This window comes from Benincasa hispida, chromosome 6 (assembly GCF_009727055.1).
Source record: "Benincasa hispida cultivar B227 chromosome 6, ASM972705v1, whole genome shotgun sequence".
Classification (NCBI taxonomy): domain Eukaryota; kingdom Viridiplantae; phylum Streptophyta; class Magnoliopsida; order Cucurbitales; family Cucurbitaceae; genus Benincasa; species Benincasa hispida.
The window spans coordinates 12,031,196-12,048,990 of record NC_052354.1 but is presented as its reverse complement, the minus strand read 5'-3'; the positions used below and the strand labels follow the sequence as shown (position 1 = coordinate 12,048,990).

At 33.1% G+C, this 17,795-nt stretch overlaps 2 protein-coding genes and 1 long non-coding RNA gene across 4 annotated transcripts; all 3 read left to right on the top strand.

The window, feature by feature from the left end:
• The first annotated feature begins 354 nt into the window (after positions 1-354).
• LOC120079368 lies at positions 355-3,492 on the top strand. The gene is made up of 4 exons (XR_005482226.1): positions 355-559; positions 668-718; positions 3,244-3,304; positions 3,394-3,492. It is a non-coding gene; the product is annotated as an uncharacterized LOC120079368 (long non-coding RNA).
• A 2,484-nt stretch (positions 3,493-5,976) lies between these two features.
• Positions 5,977-11,062, top strand: LOC120080168 (ADP-ribosylation factor 1). Of its 2 annotated transcripts, XM_039034740.1 has the most exons (7): positions 5,978-6,134; positions 6,532-6,721; positions 7,066-7,136; positions 9,309-9,428; positions 9,933-10,051; positions 10,349-10,430; positions 10,799-11,062. In XM_039034740.1, exons 2-7 carry the CDS (start codon positions 6,574-6,576, stop codon positions 10,802-10,804), a joined length of 546 nt encoding a protein of 181 aa, XP_038890668.1. In that variant the 5' UTR covers positions 5,978-6,134; positions 6,532-6,573; the 3' UTR covers positions 10,805-11,062. The 2 variants fall into 2 exon arrangements, with proteins under 2 accessions (XP_038890669.1, XP_038890668.1); XM_039034741.1 differs by lacking the exons at positions 10,349-10,430; positions 10,799-11,062 and adding an exon at positions 10,190-10,208 and having other exon boundaries at positions 5,977-6,134.
• Positions 11,063-13,370: 2,308 nt separating this feature from the next.
• On the top strand, positions 13,371-14,911 carry LOC120079098 (MYB-like transcription factor EOBII). Its single transcript, XM_039033285.1, has 4 exons — positions 13,371-13,375; positions 13,447-13,475; positions 13,590-13,719; positions 14,455-14,911. Exons 1-4 carry the CDS (start codon positions 13,371-13,373, stop codon positions 14,810-14,812), a joined length of 522 nt encoding a protein of 173 aa, XP_038889213.1. The 3' UTR covers positions 14,813-14,911.
• The last annotated feature ends 2,884 nt before the right edge of the window (positions 14,912-17,795 follow it).

Below are 17,795 nucleotides of genomic sequence, written 5' to 3'. Positions count from 1 at the left end.
AAAAGAGACGACAAATACGTCGTAAGCATAGTACCACTAGAGAGTTCCTCACTACTGGTGTAGTTAGAGTGGATCATATATGAACTAGGGGCATTTAAATGACCTGATAACTTGAATAACCTGAACTACCCAACCTAAATTACAAGGGTTAGGTTGGGTTAGTTTACAATTTGGGTTTTTTTTTTTTTTTTTTTTTTGTATTTTTCGGGTTGGGTTAGGTCTCGGGTTTGGATTTTGAAAAATTTGGGTTGACCCGACCCAACCCAACCCGAATTTCTAATATTAATGTTAAATATATATATATATATATATTTTTTGAACTTTTAGGCCTTAAGGATTCACTTTCTGTCGTTCTCCTTCTCCTTCAGTTTCCGTCCTTCTCCACTTTAGTCCTCAGCCCCTAAATGGCTCAACCTTAAGTTCGAGTTCGACCATTCATCTTCGTCGTTGTTCCGTTCCTTTCGACGTCCCATTTCTCCGTTCCGTTCCGCCGTCTCAAGTTCGACTTCCACCGATCGTTCATCCGTTTCAAATCTCAAACGCTCATCTTCCACCGTTCGTCCGTTTCAGTCTACCGCTCATTTGCTATCATTCAAGATTTGTAATTTCAGATTTCAAACTACCATTTTACTCTGACTTTTTTTTTTCTTTTTCTTTTTAATTTCAGATCTCCACTTCTTGTTTCCCAAAATTTAGATTTCCACTGACACGTTTCAAGGTTTGTAAAAATGTATTTGTGTTGGTGGTTGTTTTATGTATTTTCTTCATTGATGGCTGATTCATTACATTGCTTTCATGCTTGGTTTATTTTATTTTATTTTATTTAGAATTTGTGTTGGACTGTTGGTGGATTTTTTTAGTATTTGTGTGGGTGGTTGTTTTAGATTTGTCTACTTTGTTTATTGAATGTATGCACTGAATAATTATAAATGATCTTAAATTTGTGTTTTTTGTTTGGTGATTGTTCTATTTTGAGTCTTTGACCATAGTCTCTCTATTTTTATAGGTTATGGACAACAGTAGTAGATATCTTAGCCAAACTAGTCCTAGTCCTAGCCTTAGCCCTAGTCCTGCTCTTCCACCTGTCGTTGCTAACACAATTGAAATTGGGAATTCAAGTAAACCACCACTGCCTACTAAGAAGAGGCCTAGATCTACAAATACAACCACCATTGTATGAGATCACTTCACAAAGTTAGAAAAGAATAGTACTAGGTTCACGTGCAATTATTGTAGTAAAGAGTATTGTTGTGAAACTACTTCTTGTGGGACTAGCACATTATGGAAACACTTAAAAAATCAATGTAAGAAGTATCCATATAAGGAGAAAGAAAAAGGACAAACTATTTTGACTCTTCAACCTTCTAATGATGGAAAATGTGGTAGTAATTTTGTGACTACATTTTTTAGTCAACAAGCATGTAGAGAAGTGTGTGCTAAGATGTTAATTATTGATGAATCGTCATTCAAATTTATAGAGAATGAGGGTTTTAGACATTTTTGCAGTATCTTGTCCTATGTTTGATCCTCCTTCAAAAGTAACAATTGCTAGAGACATCTATCAACTTTATCTTGAGGAAAAAAGAAGTTAAAATCATTTTTAGTTAGCAATTCTCAAAGAGTCTGTCTTACAATTGACACGTGGACTTCATTGCAAAATGTTAACTACATGATACTCATTGCACACTTTATTGATGCAGAATGGATTTTGCATAAAAAAAACTTTTGTCGAGTTGCTAACCATAAGGGTGAGATGATTGACAAGGTCATTGAGTGTTGTTTGTTGGAATGGGGGGTTGATAAAGTCTTTTCCATAACGGTTGATAATGCAAGTTCAAACAATGGGGCTATTTTGTATGTTAAGAAAAGACTTAGAAGTTAGAAAACCCTAGTGTTAGAAGGTGAATCGTTATACATGAGATGTTGTGCTCACATATTAACTTAATTGTAAATGATAATCGAAAGAAAAGCTTGATTCCATCGCTAGTGTTCGTAATGCTGTAAGGTGTGTTTGGTCCTCTCTTATGAGATTGACAAAGTTTAAAGCTTGTATGGAGCAAGAGAAAATAGAATGCAAAGCTCCTGTTTGTTTGGACGTGGCAACAAGATGGAATTCTACTTATCTTATGTTTGAGCATGCACTCAAATTTGATAAAGCTTTTCAAATATTAGAGGAAAAGGATCTGGATTATTAGGACTATTTTGTTAAAGATGATCACGGAAAGAAGAGGGTAGGGCCACCAAGTAATTCTGATTGGAAAAATGTTGAAGTGTTTGTCATGTTTTTGAAGGTGTTCTATGATATTACTATGAAGATAAGTGGTTCTTTATATGTGACTGCAAATTCTTTCTTTCATGAGATGTGAGGTTTTAATGAGCTTTTAATTCGTTGGAACAACGGACATAACTCTATTTTGTGTACTATGGCTGTAAATATAAAGGCAAAGTATGACAAATATTGGAGTTCATTTGACAAAATTAATAAGCTTGTATTTCTAATTGTGGTGCTTGACCCTCGTTACAAATTGGGTTATGTATGCTTTTGCTTTGAAAGTGTTTATAATGATGCTATGACTAAAGCTCTTGCTGATAAGATTGAAACTTATTTGATGCGTTTGTATAATTTTTGCAAATCACAAGTTGATGGCTTTAGTGATGATTTGAGTGTCCAAAGTTGTATTTATGAACAAGTTGAATCAATTGACAGTCCAAGACTATTGAGTTTGAGAATTATTGTTGAAACTAGCACGAGTGGTCTTGTATTATCACATTACAAGAGAAGAAGAGAAGAAATACATACTTTAGAATTGCGGAATGATGTGGATCGATATTTGTCTAACTCTTGTGAAGAGCTAAGTGATCATTTTGATGTTCTGGGTTGGTGGAAACTAAATGGCTATAAATACTGAGTTTTATAAAAAATTGCTCAAGATGATTTTGCCGTTCCAGTGTCTACTGTGGCTTCTGAATCAGCATTTAGTACAGGAAGAAGGATTTTTTTTTTTTTTTTAGAAGTTCATTATTACCTAAAATAGTAAAAGCTTTGATTTGTACACAAAATTGGATTCGTGGCAAAACATTCTTATTAGATCTTCCTCCACAAATTGAAGAAATGAAGATTTATGAAAAAAAAAATGAGAGTGGCAAGTGGTGCCTCCAACTTAATTGTTATTTATTTATTGCAATTTACTATGCATTTTTATATGGTATTATATACATTTAATCTTTATATTATTTGTCTAGATAATGTCAAGCCCTCTTTCACAACACAAGAACGAAACTCCATGAGTTGACAATTTTCATGGTAAGTTGAACACTTATATAATATATCTTTTTATTTTTCGTTGTTGGTTTATTTTTTTCAAACTACTTGGAATGTTTTTAAATTTTCAGGACTAAGTTGAATGCTCAGGATGCTAATAATTGTGGATTTAGAAGTTTGGTTCATAGTTTAGATGTGAGCTGTTGTTATATAATTCTATAGGATTAAGAACTTATGTGGTTATGTATTGTATTCTATTAATGTTGTACTTTATGTTTGTGACTAACTATGGATTCATGGATATGTGGTTTTCACAGATATGAATATATTGTACTTTATGTTTTAGAAGTTTGATTCACGTATATGTTTGTGACTATTGATTATAGATATGACAATTAATGTTTAAAACCTATTCTATGTTTATATTTATCTTGGATCAATGTTTTTATAATGATTTGGTTGTTGTAAGGTTTCTAAATCTACCAAAAACAGAGAGAAAAAAAATACACAACTCGACAATCCGGCACGAATTTTAAGGGTTGGGTATCCTATTCAGGTTACTCGGGAAGCCAATTTGACCAACTTGAATTTTCGGGTTGATCCAAAAAATACCTCAAACCCAATCCGTGTACACCCATAATATGTACTAATGAAAACTTGGTAGATCCTTTAACGAAAGGACTAGCTAGAGAGAAGGTTTTCAAAACCTTAGAAAGAATGAGACTCATGTCTATAGAAAGATGAACCACGTGTGAGGAAAACCCAACCTATAGACTGGAGATCCCAAGAAATAGGTTCAACGGGTAATAACTGATCACAACTGATATAAAATAAATCATGCTAAAACAAAGACAAAGTTTCGTTCCATGACCTAGAGTCTGAGCATGATATACTGAAGCATAAGAAAGGTTGAACTTAGTTCTTATGAGATCTGTACTTGATGTCAAGTGGAGTACCTAGCTACAAGAGTACTCTTGATAGACTCACCTATGTGAATGTGGAAGTGGGGGTCGCTTTCTATGGAATTTTAGGTGAATTTTTTAGAGCATTCACTAAATGGAGATACACGTGCTAAGTCTTAAAGTACGGGCTTTTGAACTACACCCTAAATAATGTTGTGTGTGAGATGTTGTTAGAGATAGAATTCAAAATCAATAGTTACTCTAATATGTTCTAAATCATCTTCACTATGTAAAGGTTCAAGTCGTAAGACACTTTTACTTATACATAGTATTGTATAGATTGATATTGCTTGATGAAAAAAATGTTTTCTTTTGTTTTAAATTTTCAAGTGGAGGATTGTTAGTGAAAATTTGTTTAAAATGAAAAAAAAGGAAAAAGAGAATCCCAAATTGGTTATTTTATCAATCGAAAAGCTCCTCATATACCCCACCTTTGTTTGTGGGTTTGGACCCAAGGGGTACCCATGTTTTAGAGAGAGTGTGATAAACAAATGTGGGTATGGTGCACATTCTATATGTAGGCGGGTCGACTCAGTGCGGCTCATGTGTGTGAAATTATTTTTTTAATAATAAATAAGTTTTTTATCCACAACTTAGTCTGTTGTTTGTCCGTTTTGCAGGTTTTATTTTCCCGACGACTACTGTTCGTGCCAATCAATTGCTGTCCTCTTTTGTCTGTCGGGGGAGCCGTTTCCAGGAGTTGTTTCCAACACATTGAAAAGGTTTTCTTTTTGTCAAATGATAGGATGAAATTTGACCATATATATGTAAAAGTGAGAAGTTTATGGCCCATTTGGTAACCATTTAGTTTATTGTTTTTAGTTTTTGAAAATTAATTATATAAACACTCCCGCCACCTCTAAATATTTTGCTTTGTAATATTCTTTTTACTAGTGTTTTTAAAAAAAACAATCAAAATTTAAAAAGAAAAAAAAGTACTTTTTAAAAATTTATTAATTTTTAAAAGAATTTAACTAAAATTCAACTCCACTTAAGGTTTCAAGCAAAAAATCAGCAGGTGTCTGAAACTTGTGATCTTGACGTCGCTGTGTGCAAAGATCTTGCTTCAAAATTAACGCAGAAGCCGCTTGGTATTCATCTTCGAGGGGCATGGGCATTGCTATTAGATCAATTTCAGGAGTTGTTGCTGCAATCTCGGCCATTCATATTCAGTCTGTATTTGAAGCTCTAGCTATTAAGAAAGGATTAGACCTGGCCATCCTCTTGAATTATCAATCGGTGGTTGTTGAATCAAATTGCCTTCCAATAATCAATTTAATTTTGGCTACCATATTTAGTTAAAAATACAACTTTTTCTTAATTTATCGTTTAATTTTCTAAATAAATTTTCCAATTATCCAAATGGATTTTCCAAATTGACTCAAAATGATTGCATTGTCATATTTAAATTTTGGGTAATATCAAATTTTGCAAAAATTTAGGTAAGATTTGAGATATATATTGAATATCAGCGTTAATCCTATTCGAAATTCCATCGAAAAAGCTCAAATATGTCGAATTTCGGTGTTAATTACATCCAAGTTTTATCGAGAACCAAATATATAGAATCTCGGTATTATTTTGTCCGAGATTAACACCGAGATCAACATAATTACATGAATTAATTTATTGATTATTTAAATAATTTACCAACTATCTTTTCATATTTTTCTAAATTGTGTAATATTTGATGGTGTGATTTTTTAATTAATCGGTTTGGTTTTTCGATTTGTCGGTTTGTTTTTCGGTTTTTTTTGAGCTTTAGGAAGAGCTGAATAAAAGGGGAAAAGTGAAAGCGTGGGGGCATAAAACACAGGTGCGGTTAACTTTGTTTTTCCCTTTGGCCCTTCTCCTCTCATTCAGGGCTTTCCATTGCGCGATCTTTCTTTCTACGCCATTCTCCAGCTCCGGTATTGTTCCAATCCAACCTCTTTATTCATTTTTTATATGTTCTTTCAATTCATGCCTTCTGTTTTGTAATCGCTTCTGAAATCTCTTCAATTTTTTCATGTTTCTAAGCTTTTGAGGCTTTCAATTGTTTTTCTTTATCTGAAAATTGAATTCATATTCGAGCAGGATTTGTTGTTTGGATTTTCTTATGTTGGTAGTTTCAGCTTTGTGGGACGATCTTTGTTTGATTTGTTACGGATTTTGAGATGGGGATCTCAATTTTACCTTCCCGAAAATTACGATTCTTCTAATTGATTTTGTTGTTCTTCCCTGATTTCTTGTTTTTTTGGTGTACTGCTTTATTTGATTACTTTTGTGGGGTTTTTTTTTTTTTTTTTTTTTTTTTTGGGGTATCAGCTTCTTAGACAAATTGAAATAGCCAGCTAAAGCAAAGTAGAAATGGGGTTGACCTTCACCAAACTCTTCAGTAGGCTTTTCGCCAAGAAAGAGATGCGCATTTTGATGGTTGGTCTTGATGCTGCCGGTAAGACCACGATCTTGTACAAGCTCAAGCTCGGAGAAATAGTCACAACTATTCCTACAATTGGTGAGTTCTTTGATTAGAACCCCTTTTTCATGAAATGTTCAAATTTTGATTGCTTAATTCGAATTCTTGTTACTCATCTGTGAAATTGGTTCACGTGGGAACCTTCACGCATTGGATTGATTTGCCTATTTTTCTCCGTGTATAAGGAAATTTTTTTCTTTTTCAGTTTTGTACTTCTTTTAGAAAATTTAAAATTATTGAAGTGTTTTTCTAGATGCCGATGTTTCTGTCTTCGGATATTTATCGTGTTCTAGCTTTGAATATTCCTTGCATTATGTTGAAGTACTATTACAAATCATATAATATAGACCATGAAGTTTCTATGTTTCATTTATTTATTTCAGGATTTAACGTGGAGACTGTGGAATATAAGAACATCAGCTTCACCGTATGGGATGTTGGTGGTCAGGACAAAGTATGCATCTCTCTTCTCTTCTTGCTTGTCATTCTTGTGTGCTTATCAAATTTGTTGGCTTTGGCCTTTGGGAGGGAATATATCACTTGGTAGAGGTTGCTGATTAAGTGCCCAACTTTTTGCGATCAGCAGTCTTAATACTGCTGTCTGCTGTGCTGATTAGAACAAAATATAATTTCGGAACTACTTTTTTCATCTTGTAATGTGTTGTCCTTTTCTTGGAGTATGATTTAAGTTTTGATATTTGGATATGGCTTTATCTCTTAATCAACAAAATATTGGATGCACCATTTTCTATTTATAATATTACATCACATGTGAGTTGGAGAATTCCTACCTATGACCTTGTAAAAGAAGTAGAGATGCTTCCAAGATATATTCATGTTGGCTTGAATGCAACTTTTTCTCTTATTTTCTGTTATTATATATATAGATTTTTTTTAATATCAGGTTTTAGTCTTAGAAAATTGAATATGTATCTTATACAACCTCTAGATACCATATTTTGGTTATTAGAAGACGTGCGAAGCAGGCATTATTGATTATATGCTTTGGAAATGTTTGTTTGCTAGAAAGATTTGGAGTTTTTTCTAGGTTTTCTGTGTGGCCTTGGTTTTGAGAGACTTTATAGGAGATCTTGATCATATGCTTTGGGGTTCTTGTGATCTTCTTACCTTATGATGAAAATCAATATGCCAACTTGAGCGTAGTTCGATTGGTTAAGGCATCATATCCTTGACTAAAAGGTAGTGGTTTGAATCATTACCTCCACATGTGAATTAAAACATAAAAGTAAAAACAAAAGAATACATAAAAGAACAAGGGCATACAAACAACCAGCCTACAGAGGAAGTTCAACCTCTAGCTTTAGAGGAGTCAACTCCAATACAAGAGAATAAGACCTATCTGATAATTTCAAAATCCTGAGAGACTGACACCCACAAAGAAGAGTTAAATCTAATTCTAACAATATTACACACCTCTAACTCTTCTAAAAAAAAATCCACGCCTCTGAACCTTCAATCCCTTTGAAAATTCTAGCATTCCTCTCAAGCCAAACGCCACAAGATATTGGGAAAAAGGGGGAAAAAATGCCAAAGAAAAACTTTGCCCTTAAAAGAAGGATTCAGAAAAACTCCTGCCATCATTGGACGACAATCTTACCTCTGGGAAGAATGCTTTGGAATGGGATTCAAGGTATTCACTCTATGATGCAAGTCCTTTCATGCAAAGAATTTGAGCTTCTTGATAATTATAACCTAGAGAGAGGATAAAGGAAGGACACTGGGGGACCAAGGGACATATAGGAGATAGAAAAACAAGGTACAATCAAGCCACCCACCACCCCTGGGTCCAAAAGAGGAGAAGGATTTTTAGGTGTCAAGCGATCTTGGGAGGAGGTTTTTTGGAATTTTACTTCCTTTGATGCTTCATTTGGGCTGTTGGGCCCCCTTTTTTGGGCTGTCTGTGAGCATGTGTTATTCCTGTGTTTTTGATACTCAATAGTTGGAACTACATCTTGTAATTTCTATTTGGTGGCTTGTTTTGCCTCTTTTTATATGACCTTCGAGTAATCTTTCACTGTTCTGGATGAGTATTTTTACTTGGTAAAAGATGTTGCTGTTCATTATTGCTTGGAATTCTTCTTTCTCGATGCCTGTGTCATGGACCAACTATGATGCAGTGGAAAAATGCTATTAGGCCAAATCCATGGCCAAATAAGGGAAATCCATCCCTAAAGATGAGAGAGCACTCTCAAAAGAACCAAAGTTCTATATTCAAATGGATATTCAAAAACTTTCTATTATAACCCTAAATTGCCTATGTATAACCTTACAAGAAAATAAGACTAATTAACTAATTAGTTCTAAAAATCCTAACAAAACACTAATTAATCTAAACTAACAACTAAAAAATATTAAACTTAAATATACTAATTATCCTATAATTCTCTCGATCAAATTATGTCTCAATTTCAAGGTGTCTAGCTTGCTAGGCAGTGTCATAATTGAGATTTGGGAAGACTCAATATTATTCATTTTTGGGAAGACTCAATATTATTCATTTCATGTGTCTGCTTTTTCTACACAACTGTGATAAGATATTGTTGTGTATCTGGATAAATTTGATGGAAACTGATTCATGTATTATTAATATTTACCAATTGGATAGATTCGTCCACTGTGGAGGCATTACTTCCAAAACACACAGGGTCTTATATTTGTTGTGGATAGCAATGACAGAGATCGTGTTGTTGAAGCAAGAGATGAATTGCACAGAATGTTGAATGAGGTGTGACCCTGTTCTGTTTTTCTTTCCATACAATTGAACTTGCTTTCTTTTTTAGAATAAGGTTTGTACTGAAATTTCATAGTTAGATTCCTGTTCTATCATATATATGCATCCAAAGCGAGTAAGGGTGGCCCTGTTCTATAATATCATAGGTTGCTTCCTGTTTGAAATTTCTTGGAACTGATTTAATGTTTTTAATTAATTAATTTTTTCTTTTTTATAAGAATATCAATTAGATTTATCGTTACTTGCTAAGGTTCCCTTGCTCACTTTAAATGCTAATGACAGGAAGATTTAGAACTTACTGATCTGCATGTTTCTTATTTTTGTCTTAATATATATACCAAATGGAAAATTGGTGATGTTGTGTAAGGTTTCTTTTTCTCTACACATTACCCTGCCATCATAAGGTTTCTTTTTTTAATCTTAATCCTCTTATTAAGGCAGCAATTCATAATTTTTTGGCTTCTTAGACAATGAGTTTCCCAACTATTATGGCTTCAGGATGAACTGAGAGATGCTGTGTTGCTCGTATTTGCCAACAAGCAAGACCTTCCTAATGCAATGAATGCTGCTGAAATAACCGACAAGCTTGGTCTTCATTCACTCCGGCAACGCCACTGGTAAAGATACTTGTTTGTTTCTCCTGAAGTTATGATTTATTTCCTCAAAATATGGCATGTTACTGTGCCAATTTCCGTTTTAGTGCTTTCTTAGAATTACATTTTGGGGGAAAACCGGTTATACTATCTCCTTGTCAGATGAATGAGTGGCCTAAGCTCCGGGCCTATTATGGAAATATCTATCATTGTCAAAGATTACCTGAATGTATGTTGTGGAAAGATTCTAATATGCTGTTAAGATTTAAGAACCATGATCTGCAGGATCTGTGCTAATATGTAAATTAACATTCATCTCAGGTACATCCAGAGCACCTGTGCAACATCTGGAGAGGGTCTATATGAGGGTTTAGACTGGCTTTCCAACAATATTGCTAGCAAGGTCAGCCAAAAATCTATTGAGACCATCTTAAGTCTCATTTTCCCACTATATTTTAGTAAAAAAAAAATTGGTTCATATTTGGATATTGGCCTTAATTTCTAAATGGTGGGAACTGCATATTTACTTGGAAGATCGCAAAAAACTTCTTCCCTTATTTAAGACTTCCAATCTAAAAAATGGATAACAGACTTACACCAATAAAGAACCATAAAAAGAACCAAATCTTGTAGTCCTCTTTGCTTGGAGAGCTCTATCTCTCTCTATCTTTTGAATATTTTATTTAATCAGTAAAATATGTGCTTCTCTTCAAAAGAAGTATTCATTTTGATGATCATTTGTAAATCTAGTAGCCTCCCTTCCTTTTACAGGCATGAGGCAGTTGAAGTTTTCGGCCGTCAGACTCTGGACTGTGGGTGAAGTTTGGCGATGATAGGGGTATAGTTCGTTTTTCTCAAGAAGTGTCTTTAGCAGCAGAACAGTTTGCCAGACTTCTATATGTACTCTCTGTTTGTATACTTGCGACTTGATCTAAAACTGTCTAACCTTGTTATAGTTTTCTTTGGGAAGTTGACCTTGTCATAGTTTCCTTGTGATCATATTATTTTGCTTTTGAGATCTCCATTGTCTCTCTACTTGGGTATGGAGTTTAGTGGAAGAACCTCATCTGTGCCGAAAATGTCATGCAAGGTTGGCTGGTGGATGCTGGCCACCAATCCAGATCAGACCCCTCTTCCTAAAATTGGCGAAGCTTTAAAATCAAGTGAAATGGGTTTGTCTTTATGGGGTTGCCTTCACTTTTTGCTTGAAATAATATAGGTGGAAATTTTAAGGAACCCTTAAAATCTGAATTGCCCCAATTTGATGAGTTTTTTGTATGGATGATCCATTCTCAGTCTAAATGATTAATGACCCACCTGTTGTGAATTATATAATATTGTGTTAGGGATGGCTATTTCTATCGTAATCCTAATGTGATGCTCATGTCTATCACGATCTTCATTTTTCTCTAGTCCATCGCAATATTCATGGTGAAAGCACAATAAAGTGTGAGAAAAATGAATATCGTGATAGACATGACTATCGTAGTAAGGCGACGATAGACATGGTCATCCTTACTGTGATACTTTAGTTGTGCGCTTTGACGTACGCAGAAAGTTAGATTTTATTTGTTTGTGAGGGCAGGTCATTAATCATTTAGGGAGTTGAGAATGGGTCTGTACAAAAATCTCCACTCTGATGTAAATGCCAATGTTCTCTTACCTTTTAACTTTAATAACATCAGTTTCTTTTGGAGTCATGAAAAGATGGACACCACCCTCATTTGGATATGAACCCATGAACCTTAGCCATTTACAAACCAGATTGCAGGTTTCCTTTGCTTTTGAATTTGCCTCCATTTAACTTCAGCCATACTTGCAGGTAAACTGCTTCATGGATTAGTAGTTTATCTTCAAAACTTGTTAGAATATCTATACTTTATAATCTATGGACTACGGTATTATTCATCCTTGTTCAGTTCTATGTTTCTGAATGATATGGGTTCGAGCCATCAATATTATGATTCTGTATGCAATTACTAATCAGGTAGCACTTTGGAGACATAACAGGGTTGTATCTTCACAACTCGAATCCAACCGACTACAAAATTCTGCAATAGCTAAATTCCATACAAATTTAAGTTCAATTTATAGTGTGGTTGGGATGATTGTTAAGTGCTTAATAATTGAAATTAAAGTGTTTTTAGTGCAAAAGGAAAAAAATATTTTAAAAAACTTAAATAGTCGTTCCAAAGGGTCCTTAAGTCGATGGTGATGTAGCATAATCATGTTCAAGTATTTAACTTGACGTAGTGTTATGCATATAGGTTTCTTTGGGTGCATTAGAAATGATATGTTCAAACTTTGGATTTCTTTTTTTCTTTGGGTGTGTTACACATGTTTTTGTAAGTAAATAGATAAACCATAAGTCTATACTTTTTAGGATTGGATTGATTTTTAGATTAATTATAGCCTTTGTCTAAAAAGAAAAGTTTAGATAACGCATTTTTAAGGGGATTTTATTTTATTTTTATTATAATTTATTTATTCTGCAAAGGTACATTTTTAAGGACTCGTAAGTGCATATTATTATGAACCGTTCACAGTTTTACCCTGTTTTTTAGGGAAAAAAAATGTAAAAGTTAACTTTCCAACGACCCCCTTGTACACAGCTCCCCTGCGGTTGAAATTTAGCACAAGTTCTTCAGAGCCTTTTTTCTTCTCCTTTTCTTCTTTTTTTTTTTCTTTATATATTATAGGTATATAAGTATTAGTAGTATATATATATATATATATATATATTATATATATATAGTAATATAAATCATTTTTTAAAAAAATATTAATTACCATTTACAAAATATCAATGTATTCAATACCATTTATCCATGGCATTAAACACCAACTGTCATCCTTTTTTCTTGTAATTCATAAACAACCAACATGATAAACGAGTGTTGAAAACGATTGCTGTAAGCTACTATTTAAAGCCCTAGTGACCTAAGCCTATATATATATATATGCATAGAAAAGTCATTATTTATCAACTCACCTCCTTTTTCTACTTACCCAAAAATTGCCTTCCCCATCATTGGACCAATTGATGTATGTCATGCATAGAATGGAAAACATCATGTTATTCTATAGTTCATATGCATACATACATATACAAATTGAGAGTTAGGTGCAATAATTAAAAGGCTTTTGAAATTACACGTGGAAAAAAAAAATGAACAGTTCTCTTTCTATGGCTGGGGTTGGCCTGTCTATATATAAGCCACTTCATCCATCCTCACATCTTATTAGTAGCTTCTTACATCTCTCTCTCTCGAGAAAAACCAGAAGAAAGTAGTGAGGAAATAGAAAAATGGGTACAGAGGACTAAGCTCTTCTCAGGATGATGATGAAGTGAGAAAGGGGCCAGTGAGCAATGGAAGAAGACTTAATGCTAATGAATTACATTGCAAATCATGGTGAAGGAGTGTGGAATTCACTGGCCAAAGCGCAGGTAATTCTCTCTGTTTCTTTTAACTCTCCCCCCCCCCCGCCCCGCCCCGCCCACCCGCCTGGCCTTTCATATTTTCTTATGCTGAATTTTAACTTTGCTGTTTTGAATTTGTAGGTCTTAAACGTACTGGGAAAAGTTGTCGCCTTCGGTGGTTAAACTATCTCCGACCTGATGTTCGGAGAGGCAATATAACTCCTGAAGAACAGCTCTTGATCATGGAATTGCATTCTAAATGGGGTAACAGGTCAGTTTTGATTATGTGAGCTAAACTTGTAGAAGCCTGTTATCAAAAACTGTCTTTGCTTTTCTATATTCTTTCAAGTTAATGGTGGTTATTGTGACAAGTTTGTGACTTTGGGAGGAGGATGAGTATCTTCATTAGTTTTCAAAAATTAAGTTATTTGTGAGAACAAACAATAGAAAACTAGGAGGAAGTAATGATTAATGGTTAGTTACCTCAATTTTTGATGGTCTTCTGATCTGAAAAAGAAAGAAAAGTTTTTAAAAACAGCTCCTAATTGACATATATATCTCATGGACATAAATGCTTTTATGAACATACAAATACAAGTTTTTAGGAATGTTTGACATGGAAAGCAGGATCTTCTCTTTGTACAAAATACCATTTTGAATGGCTTTATTGCACGTTTTAAAAACCTGATAAAGGAAGAAAATGATGAAATTTTTCCATTTTTAGCTGAACCCTCAGCTGTAGTTAGCATTTCCTTTTCATAAAAAGGAAAAAACAAAAGGAGTTTTCTTTTCCGTTCATGGTTTGATGGAGACCCCACTGAGACAAATCTTGTCATCTCTCCTTTTTTATGCTTTATCTGAAGAACATACGTAAGAGAAATATAAGCACGAGAAGAATATGGGAAATACTGAAGATAAATGTCATCAATAACAGAACTCAAAGCATTAATAATATTGTAATTGATCTCCAAATGTGAATAAAACTAAATGTTAGAAGACAATACAGGTGGTCAAAAATTGCAAGGCAACTCCCTGGAAGAACAGATAACGAGATAAAGAACTATTGGAGGACTAGGATACAAAAGCATATCAAGCAGCAGGGGGAAGCCGAGAGAGTTCGTGAACAGATGATATCAATTGGTAGCTGTTCGGAGACGAATGACGACTGTGCTATCAGCCCATATAGCCAAGTTTCGAATTTTAGTAACGTCGCGGAGCCGATGGAGATCAGCTATGACTATTTTCCATCATCTCAAGGGGATATGGAGGCTATGGGATATCAGCAGACAACTTGGGTTTGTGGGGATGGGGCAAATGACAACTGGAGCATGGAGGATCTTTGGTCCATGCAATTACTTAATTGAAATGTTTTCAGAGAGGAACAAGAAGTATTGGGTTTAAATCATGTATAGTTGAACTATGAATAAAAATTTTCCTCTTATATATATGATCTTTTTATGGGATGTTTGATAGAAACTCAAATGGCCATGTCCCCAACCAAACGTGATAAGGACAACCAAACCTTCACCTATCTCCATAATTGGTATGATTTTCTACCAGAGTATAAATTTTCGTGCTTTGCTATCGAAACCATCCATGATCATTTTCTTCCCTAATCAGTATGGGATCTTATTTCAACTCCTAATAAAATTCACGGTCGAAATAGATCTTGAATATTTTTGAGTAATCTCTCATAATTACACAAACTAATTGGTAGTATTTTCTTTCAAAACAACCCATATAAAGAGACTCAAAAATACTTAGGTTAGGTTCGTAAGTCGTTTTCATGCATGAGCATATGCAAGAGAGTTGTTGGGATGTTACAATGGCATCTTTTGAGGAATTTCCTCACATGCTTTTATCATCAAAGTTTGACAGCTTTTTTTTTTTTTTTTTTTTGGTAAATGTGATAAAATCTACATGTGGCTGATTATGCCTAAGAGAGTTTGGGGATAATGTTTTTTCATGTTGAGCTTTAAATTTTCTAGCCTTTTGCTTTTAAATTAGCCCAATCTCATGTGTAGTTTTGAAAACAGGATGGCATTTTTTCCTTTTTAGGAGTAGTTTTGAAATTATTTCCTCACAATATGGCAAATTTTGAAAATAAGAACTCTCATGTCTGAAGAGTAGTAAATGGATTTCCACATAATGTTATTTGAACATTTTTTTCAATAGCTTAAAACAATTGCAAGTGAAGTAAATAAGGTACTTTCCTTTGTCCTCAATTTATTTGAAACTTTTTGTTTTTTTTTAAAGATATTTGCAACATTTTAAACCTCATTCGGTGACTATTTGGTTATTTTGTTTTTCGTTTTTGAAAACTAAGCCTATAGACGACACTACTTTCACTTTCAAATTTCTTCCTTTACTATCTATTTTTTACCTATGTTTTAAAAAACCAAGTCAAATTTTGAAAACTAAAAAAAGTAGTTTTTTAATTATTTTTTTTTTGTTTCAAGAATTTGGCGAAGAATTCAACCAGTGTACTCAATAAAGATGTAAATCATTGTAAGAAAAGGGAGAAAATAAGTTTAATTTTCAAAAACCATAAACAAAAAATGAAATAGTTACTAAACGAGATCTTAATCTTGGGAATTGTCATAATTGTAATAATCAAGTTCTTTAAGTAAAATTTTCATTTCAATTATTTATGCTCCTAAAGTTCAATGGTTCTTTTAAAATGAATTTAGAAGAATATTAATGAAGTATGTCCTCTCTCAATATTGAGGGACCAAGTTAAAAGTTAAAAAATTTAAAGACTAGATCATATAGAAAAGGAATATATTAGAAAAATAAGAACACTACATTTATTTTAAAATTAGGGTTTGTAAGATAAAATTAGAAAACTCTACACGATTATAATACTATAGAACAAATATTCAACGCACTTAAATGTGATGAGGGTAGCCTCATGCTACAACTTTACTTACATTTTTGACTTTAATCTAATTTAATTAGTATCTTAATAGTAATAAATACACTCAGTACTAATTGATTTCAATTAGAATTTTTTTTCGGGGAGAAGAAAAAACAAATATTCTGTGGAACTTAATTCGGTGGTAATTGATATGATATTCTTTTTTAAAGGTCGAGAGTTCAATCCCCACCTTATAATTGTATTAAAAAAATCAAACAAATGGTGTATTGACAAAAGAAAATGAGATTTGACTTAAATTAAATGTCAAAATGTATGTTTAATTTAACTACTAAGAATGTGTTTGAAATATATTTTCAAGTGATTAATTTAAAAAAATAAGTTATTTCGAAAAAAATTCGAGTGTTTGACAACCAATTAAAATTAATTTTGAAAAAACGAGTCTATAAAATAAGTTAGTTTAAGATAAACACTTGAAACCAATTTCTAGAAAAATGAATTTAGTTAATCTTTCCCTAATTTGAGAAACTTTGATCATTACTTTTGACAACAGTTGCCGACGAATCTGACTACCATCTCCAGCGACTGCTGTCGTTGACCTCGAATCACTACTTTTAGTGACTGTCGGCCAACTTCGGACGCCACGATCGACGAAAATTTCTTTATAGTTTATAGTAATTAGACATTAATAAAAATACTTTTAATATATAACAAATCAAATATAAAAATACTTTTTGAAAAGGAGTTCTAAAACGTTTTATCTTTAAATAAAAATAAATTTTTGAAAAGAAAACATTTTTTTTCCTATTCAGCGAAAATATGTGGCCTATATTGCTTAAAAGAAAAATGTTCGGGTGCGGGTGCTCGTATGTTGATACTGTGTGCACTTCTTCAATCTAGCCAACAAAATTTGATCAAATTTCAATCCGATGACTCTCAAAATTTTGTGGCCATTGAATCGTTTTTCCATAATAAATAAAACCTTCCTAATAGTAGAAAATAAGCATTTTACTTTTTGCAAATATCAATAACATTTTTTTTAAAGGGACCATAGTTTTGTTGGGGCATAAAATTACTCAAAAGGTTTTTAAATATATTTTCATATTTAATTTAAAATTAAAAACGATTTTCTCTATTTAATTTAGATATAAAACGTATTCCTATTAATTTAGATATGAAACATTTGTATATTTAATTAAAATCTGAAATGTTTTCTATATTTAATTTAGATTTTTTTTGGTTGGATGGTAATAAAAAGAAAAGGAAATGGTTATTTTAGTAAAAAAAAAAAGGTGAGATTTGAGTTTGACATGATATCTTTCTCTATTAAAAATGATTTAATTTTGAGCAAAGTTTTCACTCGATTCCAATCCTTCTTCGATGAGTGCATGTCTAAGAATGGTGTTGTGTTAACCTTGAGGAGCAACCGACTTTTGGTGATTTAGCATCGAGGTCGCCCTGATTTACTTTCA

Excerpts from the sequence above, each read along its gene's own strand:
- LOC120079098 (XM_039033285.1), top strand. Across the intron at positions 13,476-13,589 it reads ATTCACTGGCCAAAGCGCAG|GTCTTAAACGTACTGGGAAA; the intron begins GTAATTCTCTCT and ends TTGAATTTGTAG. Across the intron at positions 13,720-14,454 it reads CATTCTAAATGGGGTAACAG|GTGGTCAAAAATTGCAAGGC; the intron begins GTCAGTTTTGAT and ends AAGACAATACAG.
- LOC120080168 (XM_039034740.1), top strand. The coding sequence starts at position 6,574 with ATGGGGTTGACCTTCACCAAACTCTTCAGTAGGCTTTTCGCCAAGAAA. Across the intron at positions 7,137-9,308 it reads ATGTTGGTGGTCAGGACAAA|ATTCGTCCACTGTGGAGGCA; the intron begins GTATGCATCTCT and ends CCAATTGGATAG. Across the intron at positions 10,052-10,348 it reads TCACTCCGGCAACGCCACTG|GTACATCCAGAGCACCTGTG; the intron begins GTAAAGATACTT and ends CATTCATCTCAG.